Source organism: Saccostrea echinata, unplaced genomic scaffold (genome assembly GCF_033153115.1).
Source record: "Saccostrea echinata isolate AGI-Se365-2 ecotype Australia unplaced genomic scaffold, CSIRO_AGI_Sech_v1 ptg000022l, whole genome shotgun sequence".
Classification (NCBI taxonomy): domain Eukaryota; kingdom Metazoa; phylum Mollusca; class Bivalvia; order Ostreida; family Ostreidae; genus Saccostrea; species Saccostrea echinata.
In genome coordinates, this window is record NW_026889771.1 from 2725988 (window position 1) to 2741146 (window position 15159).

The 15159-nt window shown below is 31.8% G+C and overlaps 1 protein-coding gene across 1 annotated transcript in view; it reads right to left on the reverse strand.

Moving 5' to 3' along the window:
* Positions 1-14613, reverse strand: part of LOC133190223 (receptor-type tyrosine-protein phosphatase mu-like) — a 34896-nt gene extending 20283 nt beyond the window's left edge. Inside the window, exons 1-4 of the mRNA XM_061325735.1 lie at positions 14409-14613; positions 10955-11140; positions 5520-5708; positions 348-459 (exon numbers count right to left, since the gene is read on the reverse strand). Of these exons, the coding sequence (XP_061181719.1) occupies positions 348-459; positions 5520-5708; positions 10955-11102 (449 nt within the window). The 5' untranslated portion in view covers positions 11103-11140; positions 14409-14613. The remainder of the gene's footprint in view (positions 1-347; positions 460-5519; positions 5709-10954; positions 11141-14408) is intronic.
* Positions 14614-15159: the final 546 nt, after the last annotated feature.

Here is a 15159-nt window from a genome sequence, read left to right on the forward strand (position 1 = left end):
TATTAAAAGTGACTTTTTTATAATCATATTGCTCAATCTATTTTTTTTTTTTTGGCTATTCAATTTCCGGAAGAAGATGACTTTATAAATAAATGTTGTTTACTATCTTGTCAGTGTTTAAACAAATTAATGCTTCAAAAACAACTATAGAAGTGGAAACATTAACAAATCAAAAGCAGCTGTTTTACATCTCAATACATAAAGCATCATCTTTCACTGTATAAAGATAATGATATTCCTTATTGAGCAGGCTGCTGTTGATAAGTCATCAGTGCATTTCATATTTCTAAATGGTCATTTGATATTTAATTCTTAATATATATATATTAAAATCTGGTTTCTCTTACCTCCAAACTATGATGACAATGATGATGAATGGAATTGTAACAAAGAATATTGCACCAACTACACCTCCAGCTATTACACCATCGGAAGTTAATGACGTTGATTGTCTCTCCACTGAAACCAATATGTTACAATCATACAATCATACAACTTCAGCATGTCAATACAGGTGTTTAATGTAGTCGAAATATTTAAAACAAGCATTTATTGCATGATAACCAGCCTATCAAATAACAATGTGATTAAATGTATTTAATTTTAATTTTAATTACTTCCAAATAGAATATTTGAATCCTATACAAATATCTTTGCAATAACTAAAATTAAAAAAAAAATCACACAAAGAATAATTAAACAGATAGATTTTCTGTTACAATGGCTGCAACGTTATTGTTGACAAAATACACGAACGATCACGTTTCACGAAAGATTCTGCACGATTAACCATGTTACACGAATGATCCTTCACGCACAAGATTCTACACGTTACACGAACGATCACGATTTCTAACGCAAATGCACGATTCTACACGATTGGTTTGTCAATAATAACGTTGCAGCCACTATAGAGATTTTATTATTCAAATATAATTTAGTGAAAGAAATAAAAATGAGGGTTCTCAGTAACTGTGATTTGAAAATTTATACTTCAGAAACATCTCGTTGACGTAAAATATATCTCAGCCACCCCTTTATTTTAAACTTAATTTAAAAAATTAACTTTCACAATCAATCCAGACGATTTCATCTTTTAGTAGCTTGACTGTTTATTTGAGAAACTCAAAATTCCAAGTATTTTTCATCATAAGTATACACGTAACTAATTATGATATAGATGTTATAAATAATCAAAGAACATATAAATTGCGCAATATGACTGTCTTCTTAATCATGAAGCTTTCAAGTGAATCGGAATTAAATTTCAACATATAACATTAAGAATGCTACCTAAAAGCACGCATGTCCTCACTTATCTCTCTCCAATAAAATAAGGCAGTAACTAGAATGTCTGCAAAATTCTAAATAACCAAACTGTTGTTTTAGTGTCCGAGAGGTAAAAATAATTGAAAAACGGGTACTTTTTTTAAATATATAGGTAAAAAGGCGGTATTTAAACGTACAGAAAATCTTATGTTGTTTAACGGTTCATTCTAGAATTTTAAACACATACAGTCTGTATAAAGAAGTCACCTATGCTTGAGAAAGTCTGCTAGTCATTCAGGGCCATTGAGCAGTGAAGTTACATAATAAGTTATATTGAAGTTTAAAAAGACATTTAATTTAATACAATAAACAGTGCATGCATATGTTTTTCAGGGTAATGCGTCAGTTGACCTGGTTTTCATAAAATATTAAGATAACGAACAGTATTCAATCTCGAAAGTCCAATGAAAATGGTACAAATTTGGAGCAGAGCAAACATGAACCTCAAAATTTAGAGGTGGGATCAGCTGCCATGGAGGAGTGAGCCTCAAAACATGCACTATGTATATAATGATATTACTTAGAATATCAGAGAAACATGGCTATAGCTATGCGTACTTTAAGAACTTTGTTCAGTAGTAAAATACATAGTTAAAAAATCTGAGGACTTGTGGCTTTCTTCCATTTTGACCCTAATAAGTTAAGGCGACTTTTCCAAGTTCATATGACCGATCTAAAAATGCCCTCATGAAACTTATTACAATTGTACCCATGTTCCCTCCCCTCCCGATCAGATATGCCTTATTTAGCATAAAAAAAACATTTTGCAAAAAGAATTATACTGCAAATCCTTGTGACCCATATCTTGTTGGTTTCTTTTTTGCTTGAAAATTGTGCCAGCTCTAATTGTAAACAACCTTATTATCAAGTATGAGTCAAAGTATGATTCATCAGACATATATAACAGCATTAATTGTCCAAAGCAATTGACTTGGCCAATATTCGAAAAATGCAAATGAGATACATTAAAGTAGACCCTTTCATTATATTTTATTTTCTTGTCATGTTTTGCAGTTCATTATGTCTTTCAAGACCCTTTTCTAATTAAGTGTGCTTGTAGTCTAGAATCGAGTTCTTTATTATATTTCAACATCACCTTTTCTAAGTACCTACCTTCACATGTCGGCAGCTGAAGACTTCCATCATATTGACAAGTTTTGTATTTTTCTCCCATTAAACGATAACCTTTTAAGCATGATATTTTGAATGTAGTATTGTAATCATACGCCGTCAAATTTGGTGATAGGATAATATTTCTATTTTGGAAATCTGTGGGTAAACGGCATGTTATACCTAGAGATAGAAATAGTGATTTTTATATAAACGGGAAAGTATTTTAAATTTAATATGAAAGTTTATCTTCAGTCCATAATTTAAATGGAACATACGATTGCATTCTGGCCAGTTTCGAACTCTCCATATATTGCCATAATCGCACATTGCAGTGATATTGAGCGATATGAAAAAACCATCCGTACAAGAAAAAGTAATGATAATATTGAAGGTATTTTTAATATTCCAAACAACCAAAATGAATTTGAATTACCATATTTATATTGGATTCCGAAACTTCATAAAAATCCTTACAAACAAAGATACATAGCGGGTTCCAGTAAATGTTCAACCAAGCCTCTATTTTTACTTCTCACTAAGATATTAACAGTGGTGAAGGAGAAACTTCAAGAGTACTGTGCAACAATATATTCGAGAAGTGGTGTAAATCAGATGTGGATACTTAAAAATTCCAAGGAACTTTTGGAAAATTTGAAATCACAAGATTTTACCAAAATCAACAGCTTAAAAACTTACGACTTTTCAACTTTGTACACAACCATTCCCCACGATAAATTAAAGTACAGGCTTTTTGATATCATTGACAGCTGCTTTTTCAAGAAAAATGGAACTCGTAAATATACTTACCTTGTCATTGGTCATTTGCTAAATTATTTTGTTAAAAAACATTCTGATTGTTCACACAAGTACTCTGAAGTTGACATTAAAAAGATGCTTGAGTTTCTGATTGACAATATCTATGTGGTTTTTGGAGACCAGATCTTCCAACAATCTATTGGAATTCCCATGGGTACCAATTGCGCCCCGTTATTAGCAGACCTTTTTTGTATTCATATGAAGCAGAATTTGTCCAAAATCTTGTACGTGAAAAGAAGAAAACACTTGCTGTGGCCTTCAACTCGACATTTAGATATATCGACGACGTATTGTCAATTAACAATGGCTATTTCCATTCTTATGTCGATACGATATATCCTTGTGAACTTGAGATAAAAGATACCACAGAGTCTGACACATCTGTTTCATATTTGGATATTTTACTTGAAAAAGACGTTAATGGTAATCTAACAACCAAGCTTTATGATAAACGTGATGACTTTAACTTTTCAATCGTCAACTTCCCTTACTTATGCAGCAATATACCTTCATCACCTGCATACGGGGTATATATCTCTCAGTTGATTCGATACGCAAGAGCATGCTCTACGTATGTACAATTTCTAAAACGAGGTAAATTATTGACAAATAAGTTGATGAAAGAAGAATATCAGCTGTCTCGTTTAAAGTCATCATTTCGTAAGTTCTATGGTCGATACAATGACCTTGTCAGCAAATACAATTTATCATTGAGTCAAATGCTGACTGACGTTTTTCACACTAATTGTAAGGCCATTATTTACACACTGAATTTTCGACGGATTTTCCCGTTATTTCCCGATCATGACAAGGAGCACACGGCGGGTGTGACCGGTCGGCAGGGGATGCTCACTCCTCCATGGCACCTGATCCCACCTCTGATGTTTGGAGGTCCGTGTTTGCTCTGCTCCTATTTTGTATTGATTAATGGACTTGAATACTGTTCGTTATCTCCATATATTTCATTGGGTACTTTGGAAAAACTTTGCAATACTTCCTGAACAACACATTGAACCCCTGCAAGAATGTGATATATATATATATATATATATATATATATATATATATATATATATATATATATATATATATATATATATATATATATATATATATATATATATATTAACTGGACAAAATTGCTAACGCGCCACTTTTTAATTTATTTGTGAATTTAATAATTGTCTAATTCGGTACTAGTGTATCTAATGTGCCATCTTTTTCAATCTAGCGCTAAGGAGCTATTAATATGATCTTTTTGCACGTCTAACACATAAATCAATTTTTCCTCCAATATTTTTTATTCTAATAAATTATGGGAACAATCACAGTCTTATTTCATCTTGAATAAACACATTAAATTTGTGACCACAAAATAGTTTTCAAATTACTTTGCATGGTCATTTGATTGACCTTTCTGCACTTCAAAAATGTCATTTTTTCTGGGATTAAAAATTTAACAACCAATGAAATAATTTGAAAGTAATGTCATTTTACTGAATTTAAGCTGATTGGTTAAAATTATCTTACATATTCAGAAAGGGAAATGAAAAGTGGGGGTCTGTGATGTTAACTTTTAGATATTACTAATAAAGTGTTAATTTCAAGCTTAAATTGGGGCTATTTTTCTGCACTTTTACAATATATTTGCTATATTTGTCAAATATGATGATAGAATTCATAAAAGTTAATTTAATAAATAATTTAGGACAGCATAAAATAGTTCACTGCACAAAATAACTCTGTGTGCAGGCTGCATAGAAAAATAGGAATCCAAACTTAACAATACTGTAAATACTTCGAAAGAGAAAAATTGATCATTTTCTTCTTGAAAAAAAACCTTCCCCACAAAATATAGTTCCTCAATCCTTTTGGTATGGAATTTAATCATGGGGTTTTAATTGAATATAGTCTAATACTTGTATGCATTGTAGAATCCAAATTTATTGTAGTAACTAAAACATTAAGCAGAATTTTTTAAATAAAGGGCAAAACAAAAATCTGCTCAAAAGCTCAGGAACGAACCTCTTTAAGTACCATAATTATATATCAAATACATCAAAAACAAGTTTTGAAAAGTAAAATATAAATTTTCTTTGGTGGTGCGTTTGCAATTTTGTCTAGTGTATTTAGATTGAGGTGTCACTCACTTTTTTTTTCATCTGTAGTATCTGCTATTTTATTTCTCAATTTCCGCTATTTTGATAGAAAAAGAACAAAACTTGTTAATTTCTCATTTAAATTTGTAAAATAATACATACTTATACAAACAGGAGGAAGTTGAATATCAAAATGACCATCCAATTCACAGGAAGAGACTGTTGTCCCGTTAATGTTATACCCCTTTTCACACGCAACTTCAATAGTTTCTCCGTAAAATAAAGACTTCCTTGTCTCGTTTACAATTAGTTTATTTTGCCTAAAGATTTCAGGGACGTGACACTGAATGCCTGAAAAAGAAAATAAAAGAAAAAGTTTAATGTAAAACTAAATTTTCTAATTTAAGTACTGATATAAATATATTTTTCATTGTTGATGCGATCTGTCTTTAATCTTTAAAAATGTTAATTTGATGCCTTTATTACAAAATGAAGTAAGGTTACAATTATCACGACAATTTCTTTTTAAATTCGCTTGATGAAAAATAATATTCTGTAGTAAATATTCACTTAAAAAAAATATTTATTTATTCTTTTCTAGAAATAAATTTTTGTTGGGTCACGAAAAAAAAAATGGAGAGAATAAACAGATTTTGCATATGAAGTAGCTTAGTAAACAAATCGCACGAAGGACGATAAACATGGTAGTCCAAAAAAGAAAAGAATTATATCTGACTCTGGGTGATCAAGAAATTAAACTTAAAAAAATACAACACTTAGCCTATTCACACAGCGAAGTACATGACATATACCCGAGGGAATCGCAAAGGCTCAACTGCAATTGAGAACATGAAACAATTTATATCAAACGGTAATTCCACGTGTTTCTCATCTCAGGTTTAGTCAATCTTGTGAAAATCACTTGGTTTAAAAAAATATGACGATAAAGAACAGTAATTAATCTCAAAAGTCCATTGAAACAATACAAAATCGGGAGCAGCGCAAACACGGACTTCTAAAACATCAGAGATGGGGTCAGGTGCCACTGAGAAAGGAGTAAGCATCCCTGTCGACCGGTCACATCCTCGGCGTGCTACTACTCATGATCGGGTAAACTGAGAAAACATAGAAAATTTCATAGTGGAAATAAGGGAGTAACAATTTGTATTAAATTAAACACCAGTCAACATTCGAATTATAGATTGATTTTTTTTACTTTCAAGGTCATTTGCATAATGTTGACTTTAAACAAGACAGTTCATATACTTGTTTCATATTTATTTGTCAATAGCTTGCCTCGTTTCAAAAATTGTTTGTGCATGGTGTAACCTTTTTAAGGGTCCTCCACGCACCCCAGCTTTTGTTCTCATATTAATGAGCAATACTATTAACAAGCATATCAACCTTCAAAATCTCGCCAGGAATTGAAATTTAATTTATACTGATTTTTTTGAAAATTTAAATTCATTTGTTTTAGGAATTTTTCCCCACCGCGTTTTGATAAGAAGCGCATCAATTTTTTTCCCTGGCTTATATTATTAAGGTCAGAAAAAAACGACAAAAACTTAATTTTATCAGTCGACATATTTTTAAAAGAAATTAATAAAAATATATTAAAAAAATAAATATACCTTATTTTCTCTAAGATACATGGGGAAAAAATTAGGGAAGACTCCCAATAGTATAAAAGAAATATTAAAGAGTTAAATTACAACAAAAAATTAAATGAAAATCAAACTTATTGATTTCGAAAAATTATTTTCAAAATCTTTGGTATCAAAGTTCCTTTTTAGAGTTATCTTTCCTGTTACCCAGAACTCAAAAACTTTATTAAGTATCCGCATACGTCATGATACTCAAGTAACTAGTTATTGGCAACTGAACAGGACCTCTAAAATGCACATTATTTATCAGTATTTATAAACACACAATGAGATTATTACGGTATTATTGAAGCGCACAAATCATGTCAACTTTTACAACAAACTTTGTTGACGATATCGCAACAGAACGATTAGCCTGAAAGTAAATAAACTAAAACTTTTTCTCGTAGATAAACCTGTTATTTACGTTTTATTATTATACTACAAAACTCAAAAGTTTGCTGTTCATTTATTGAAAAAATCGGGGCCTTTTCTTTCAGTCACACCGAGATCATGCCATGTGTTCATTGTTTATAATTAGGGTGTCGCTCTCAGTTTACTCCGTAATTTTCCTTTGACAAAACCATCATCTCTAAAGCGTTTATAAGACTCTCTTACAGGCGGTGCCAGGGAAATCGTCAGTGCAAAACTATAAAAAACGGAAGTAAAAGAATATTTCTCGATATACGTCACAAGTCCGGGGTGTGGAGGGCCCTCACGTATTTATAGCTTTTTTCCATAGGGATTTCGACTGAGATTGTTGTTAAAAACCTAAATCAAAACCAGCAGTACGGTTTTTCAATCACAAGTCCATTGCGTTTTGCGTAGACGAAACTCGTACAAGCCGCAAAGGAAGTAGAGAAAAAAATAGCAGTTTTTTGTAAAGTGGATGTAAAAATAAAGAAAGTATGTTGTGCTTTTGGAGTGACAAAATAAGTCTGTAGCATTAAAAAAAATTGCAGTACGTGTTTCGTTGAGTTATAAGGGAGAAGATGCACGACAGTTTTGCAACCTAGTTCGATAGATGCACAAACAACCCACGAGTACTGTGGAATGATTAGATTTCGTGGAGGCATTATTCATGGAATTCGTAGGTATTCTTATCCACAAAATTTACAGCCTCCGCGAATTAATATTCATGGGATTCAAGTCATATTTCCTTGTGTAGAGATGATTAAATACACGAAATAACGTCCCCACGAACCAGTAAAATTTAAGCAATCCACAAAAATTGTCATCATGCCATTGCACTTATAGGACCATTTGGTAGTGACAACGCCTACCGTGACAAGGGGCCTCGGTTTTTAAGGTCTCATCCGAAAGACCCGCAACTTTCAGTCAAGTGCCGAGCGCTTGGCGAAGGTACAGTTGCTACCTTTTTTTATCGACTAAGGTCAGTCGGGACCGTGATTCGAACACAACTATAAAGTGTGTGGATGATTTTATTGAAACATTTATCTTGGGGAAAACGAAACTTCCTACAGAGTGCATAAAGTTTAATAGAAACATATATTTAGCTTATGAGTTTTATTCAAGCTATATATGGCGTATCTGAGCTAAAAGATAAAATAAGAGACCGATTATAGATAAACGTGATATATGTTATTTACGTTCAAATTAAAATTTTCACCGATTTCGAACTTAACCTCTTGTTTCCTTAGTAAAATTGACTTTAAACTGTGTCTGTTATTTAAATGAGGAGTCGGTAAATAAATCGGTTATTGTTTTAAATTTTTAATGTCTTTGAAACGTGATTGATATAAATTATGTAATTTACAGGAAAGTCATATCTTTATATAAAGTAATAAAACAAATAGAAAAATCTTTTTAATTTTAGTTAGTCTGAACTTATTAAACAAGAGGCCCAAGGGCCTTAACGGTCACCTGAGTATAATACAACGACTTAGAAATACACTGATAGATGAAGCTTTGTTGCCCTAAAGCAAGAAGATCAGGATCAACAAAATAATTAGTCTAGTATTCAGTATCCACTCATACATTAAGTTCTAATCTGTCCCCTACTTAACACTATCACTATGCAAACTATTAACAAACTATTAGTGCTTCTGTACTATTTTTAAACCCATATTAATACCTCTAACATTGACCTCTCTTATGGTCTTTGAAGAACTTTTAATAAGATAAGTTATTTTTGTCTCATTTTTATTTATCTTTTACTTACAGGTCTACCTGATTATTTAAACTAAGAGAAAACTTTCTGAATTATACAATAAAAATTCTTGCATAATTATCTTATTCTATTAACCTTTCAAATACATTATTTACAGTGATTAATTAACAAAGGTGAATGGAAAAGGGGAATAACTCCTCTCAGTAGAATACAAATTAATAGAGCCCTGTCCAGGACAAGAATGCTTAACCAAATGGTCCAGATGTTAAAAAATCTGGTAAAAATACCCTTACTTATAACATTAAAACTTTTACTCAGTTTGCTTCCGATATGCCCAGAAGCAGAGAAGAATTTCACAGGTACAATGCATTTTCACTACAGATTCAACAAAGCCTTACCCTAACACCAGAACCCAAGACCCAGGGTTAAGAAATTTACTAATTTGGAAGAGTTACCCTCATCATCATCATAACTATGGACTTCAAAGAATTAACACTTTTCTACTATATAATCAAAAGCCCCCCCCCCCCCCCCCCCCGTTATGCCAGAACCGCTGACCCTAGGACCACAAGATTTAAAAATTTCTGTTTGAAGTTCCCTTTTTCATCATAGCTAAGCAATTTATTTATCAGCTCAACACTAAGGAGCAGACAGGATTAACTAATGATTAATTAATAGAATTAATGCTTTTTCACTATATAATCAATAGACCCCCCCCCCTCCACAAGAACCCCCAAACCTGAGGCCATATATTTCAAAAGTTTTGAAGAGACATCCTTGCCTATCATAATCATGCACTTAGTTTGTTTAAATAATCTCCAGTATCAGAGAAGAAGATTTTCAAAAAAACCAATGCATTGTCACAATATAATCAATAGAGCCCCACCCTAACACCAGAACCCCTGACCCAGGGGCCATGAAATTCCGAATTCTGGAAGAGGCATCCTTGCACATTATAACTTTGTACTCAGTTTGTTTAATACTCAGGAGCTGAGAAGAAGATTTTCAAAGAATCAATGCATTTTCACTATAAAGTCAATAGAGCCCCATCCTAACAACAGTACCCCTGACCCTGGGGCCATGAAATTCACAATTTTGGGAGAGGCACTCTTGCTCATCATAACTATGTACTTAGTTACTTTATTTAATACCCAGGAGCAGAGAAGAACATTTTCAAAGAAATAATGCACTTTCACTATATGATCTATATAGCCCCGCCCTAGCACCAATACCCCAGACCCTGGGGCCATGAATTTCACAAGTTTGGTAGAGGGTTCAATGCTCATTACAATCATGCCAACAATTTGACTTCTTGATGTCCAGGAGTAAAGAAGAAGATTTTTAAAGATTGCATTATTTTTGGTGGTTTTAGCCCCACCCCCCAAGGCCCCAGGGGGGCAGGGACCATGAAAATCACAATTTTTGTCCCTTCACCCATAGATGTTGTATGCCAAATTTGGTTGAAATTGGTTGAGCGGTTTCAGAGAAGAAGCTAAAAATGTTGAAATGTTAACACACGACGCACGCCGACGGACGAAAACGGATAGCAATAGGTCACCTGAGTTACTCAGGTGACCTAAAATCGCAATATATGACCTTAATATTATGATCTTGATCTTGTTTTCTACCTTCCTTCTTATTAAATTAATGAGAGAAAAACATACAAAACTTTTGATTTTTTCTTTCAATTCTTCATAAAAAAATTATTTTAAAAACCTAAATTCTAGAAATTAACACATATATTTACACATTCGTTTTCCTAGACCATAATATATCACAAAGAGTTTTTACTTTTCTTACAGCGACTGCAACTGCATACGTACGTGAACAGTGAGGTATAATTTGATCAAATGTGCCGTTCAATCCACAAATACTAACTGATGTTCCGTTAATCTTGAATCCCGTTTCACAAGTAAACGAAATAGATTCACCATAGAATACTGCTTTTCTTGTCTCATTTATTAAGAGCATGTCATTTTTTTTAATATCAGGAACGTGACACTCAATCCCTGCAATACAAATATAAACACAGCTGCATTATTTTTTCTTTCAAAACTCCAAATATATTATATGACTCCACGTTTGTTTACAAGAGATTAGAAGCCAAGGCATTGTTGCTTTGAATATTAAACTCAAGGAAGCCGAAGTAAGCTAAGTAAAAAAGGTCCTTCAGAATAATTTTGAAAGTGCATTTAGCAAAGCCTTTGTCTTAAACCCCAATAATAATAACAGTTGTGAAGGAGAAGCTTTAGTACTCACTCAGTAGATGTATTGTTCGAATGAGGATTTTTAATAACTTAAGAGAATTTAAATAAAATTTGAAATCACAATTTTTTCCCCAAATCAGTAACATAAAAAAGAATCACTTTTCTATACTTCATACATTTATGTTTCACAAACTTTTTATACACATCATACATCTATTACTCACAAAAACTATAGACCAGGCGTTTTGACATCATTGACAATAGCTTCTTCAATAAAATTGAACCTCCAAAAACTCATTTCCTTGTAATAAGTAACACAAAAAATTACTTTATTTAAACATACTGTGATAAATACCTTGAAATCTATATTGAGAGGATGCTAGCGATTTTCAGAGGCAATCATTTTAATGACCTTGAATACAAATGCTATGAAATAATCTATCATTTGGTCGCATTAAGACTGATATATGAAAATAACGAACATAAATCGATCTTAAAAAATCTACAAACAATGAAAAAAAATTGTAAACAGAACGTAAAACATGGACCCCCAAAAATTTCAGGGGTGGAATCAGGCGCCTACAACGAGTAAACATCACCTTTCAATCGGTCACAACTACCCCGAGCCCTGTGTTTTAATACCCAAATATGCAACAGTTGTGGCAGAATCTGTGGTAATCTGTTGTATCTTTTTATCTTAGTTCACTAGGATATATCGGGTCGAATTCGGAGTGGAAAAGACTGTTTAACGTCGCCGAAAAATACCAATGGAGTTGAATGTCACTGCAAGTGATCGTGCAATCACAAGATATGAAAATTTCCAAGTTACCTTTTTATTGACGTAGCAGTTCCCTTCTGTATCAAAAAGCCTATTTTTTTTTTTTAATTTATCGTAAGTAATGGTTGCATAAAGTGCAGCGAACGTTATACGTTTGGATGTTACTGACTCTTAAAAAATTTAGTGTGTTTAAATTTTCTAAAAGTTCTCTGGAATTTTTGAGAATAAATATCTGATTGAAATCACTATAAAAATATTGCACAGTACGTTAGAAATTTCTCCTCTAAAGCAGTTAACAGTGACAAGTTAAGATATAGGCTTGATAGAGCATTTGCTGGACCGTGTGTTGGTTGAACCTGGCTTGTTGGTTGTGTAGGAAAAATTGAAAGTTTTAAACAACAGACGAAGAATTTGATAGAAAAACAGAAACTTCACACTCTTTTACTTAAGGGGATGAAGGACACATGGTCACATGACTGTTTAACTACGTCATAGTCTCTGTTTATATAAGTGCAAAACATGTAATCCATAAGTTCTTGTATAAATTTTTGACAATTTGTTTTTACTTTAATTACCAACCTATATAGAAAAATTGAAAAAATAACATTCTTGTAAACATTTTCAAATTATGAAATAGATTGATCCACTCCTCTATTTCTCTACACTGCGCGTCCAACACGTCGGTGACGTCATACACGATCTGTTAGTACAGCAAAATCAGACTCGGTGAATATAGGGGCGGTACTGTTATGTAAAAATAGGTCATAATCAGTATATGATGAAATATTTTGAGAAACGGGGAACACAATAATTATTTTTGCAAGGCTGGTGACGGAAATCTTATGTAGGTCACGTTATACCTTATTTCGCTTATTCAGCTTACGTGTGACGTCATAGTTGGTTTTTCCCGTACTCAAGAAATGTAAACATGACACCTTTTTGTCATGCTTATGTCTTCTTTAACGATGTCCTGTGCAATATTGAGGTCAGCTTCACCATTTGAAATTTTTACAGTTAATCAATAATGCGAAGGACTTGCATTTCAACGTAAATTTAGAAATATTGAATGATATAATTTTTTGCAAATTTATTTTTTTGGTTGTTTTAGTTGTCTTTAAAAAGTACGTAATTTTCCCTATCCAGATGCAGTGAGACAGAAGAAATTTGCTTTTTCGAATTTTAAACCCTATCCATACACTGAAATATTTTAAAAGACACATGTCCCCTTAAATATCTTTTATGTATGCTTAAAAAATCCAATTGTGGACGGAGTAATGGACCCGAAAACATGGAGAATTAAAACTCCACTTACACTGTAGATACTGTAAGGCATAGTATTTGTCAATCAATATCTCTAAAATAAGGTAAGAAACCTAATGATTTAACTGCTTTAAGATATGCGGGACATACTTAATTAGAAATATACAAAATATGAAAAAAATTGAATGACGGAATTTTTTTAAGCCCAAGGTCCTTCACCTCCTTAAATGTCCTGAAATAGTATTTGAAAATTATGACAACTATGATAGTATATATAAAATAATTAACTTATAATATTTTTTGTTATTTAAAGAGGCTTATTTTTCATTAAAGTAAATGGCAAAGCTGTGAAAAATATGACAGATATGACAGCTGTCATTGTTTAAATCTTGCTGAAGCTCCAGTGCCTAGTTTCTGAGAAATTGTTGAATCCTATATATTGAAATGAAGCTTAATTATTGCTTTGACTTTGATAAAGGTTTCAGATGAACAGCTTTATTCTAAACATCGGTAATTTACAGGAATAATTAAATGTGCTATATATTTGAAGTAGGAATGACTTATGTAAAAAGATTATATAAAAATTGTTATCTTTAATGCGGAAAAGTACAAAAGCTTCAATTAAAATAAAATCTGTATCATATATCGTTAAAACCTTTAATATATTCATTGAAATGGACATGATTAACAATGCTTTCACAAAATGAAATGAAGTATCACATAGGGAAACCCCACGAATAATATAATGTATTGGTACTATTTTTTAATTTCTACATACTCTGTAAAATATAATATCAAAACAGGCATTAATGGTATTGCTTGTGACAATATTGTTGATTTTATATCAAAGCAATGGTAGAAGATTGCAATGTAATATTCCAAAAAGTTGTTATGTCTCTCAATGAGATGCACATCAATCCTAGACGTATTACTTCAAATGTTGGTTAAAATGTACGGTAAAAATCAGTTAATAGATAACACAATCATGAAGAATTTTAAACAAAAATGAAATATGAGTTGCATAATACTTACTATGACATGAAGGGTTGTGTTCAAATGTAAATGAACCATTAGTTCCACATATTGCAAAGGAGGATCCTTGAAGATAGTAACCCTCTTCACAATTGATATTTATTGTCGTGTTGTAAATGAATTCAGTTCCGCTGGGTAATATTTCCGAATTTGGCAAGATGGGTTTTCTACATTTGATGACTGATAAAAGAATTGTAATGAATACAACAGACAGTCAATTGAATAACAATGTATGTAAAAGATTTTCCACCAACTAGACATTGAATACAGTGATAATCATGCTTCATTTTCAGACTTGTTAAGTGTACAATATATATTCTGTCCAACGGAAATTGTAAGTCATTGAGTACTTTTTTACTGCAATTTTTTTTTTTGAAAAAAAAAAAATTCTGTGATAAAATAGACACTATCACAAAAATAATGTTAATTCTACACTACCTGATGATGTTTCCAATAAATAAAACTAGACATGGATTCGTTGTTCTTGATAAAAATATTTTAAAAGATAAAAAGTCCTACAAAAAAACGATGATAGACTATATTAATACCTTTTATGTAATAAAAATATTGCCATTGTAAGATTCCATGTAAAATGCACTATATTGTAATTATGTAAGAGCCTCCATCCTTGACTAGCAAACACTTTGGATGTTAGTCATATGATTCGGTAGCAAAATTAAAAAAAATATTCTCTTAAGTAAATATAAAAAAAATAATAATAATAATAATAAAAATAAAACCAAACAAAAAA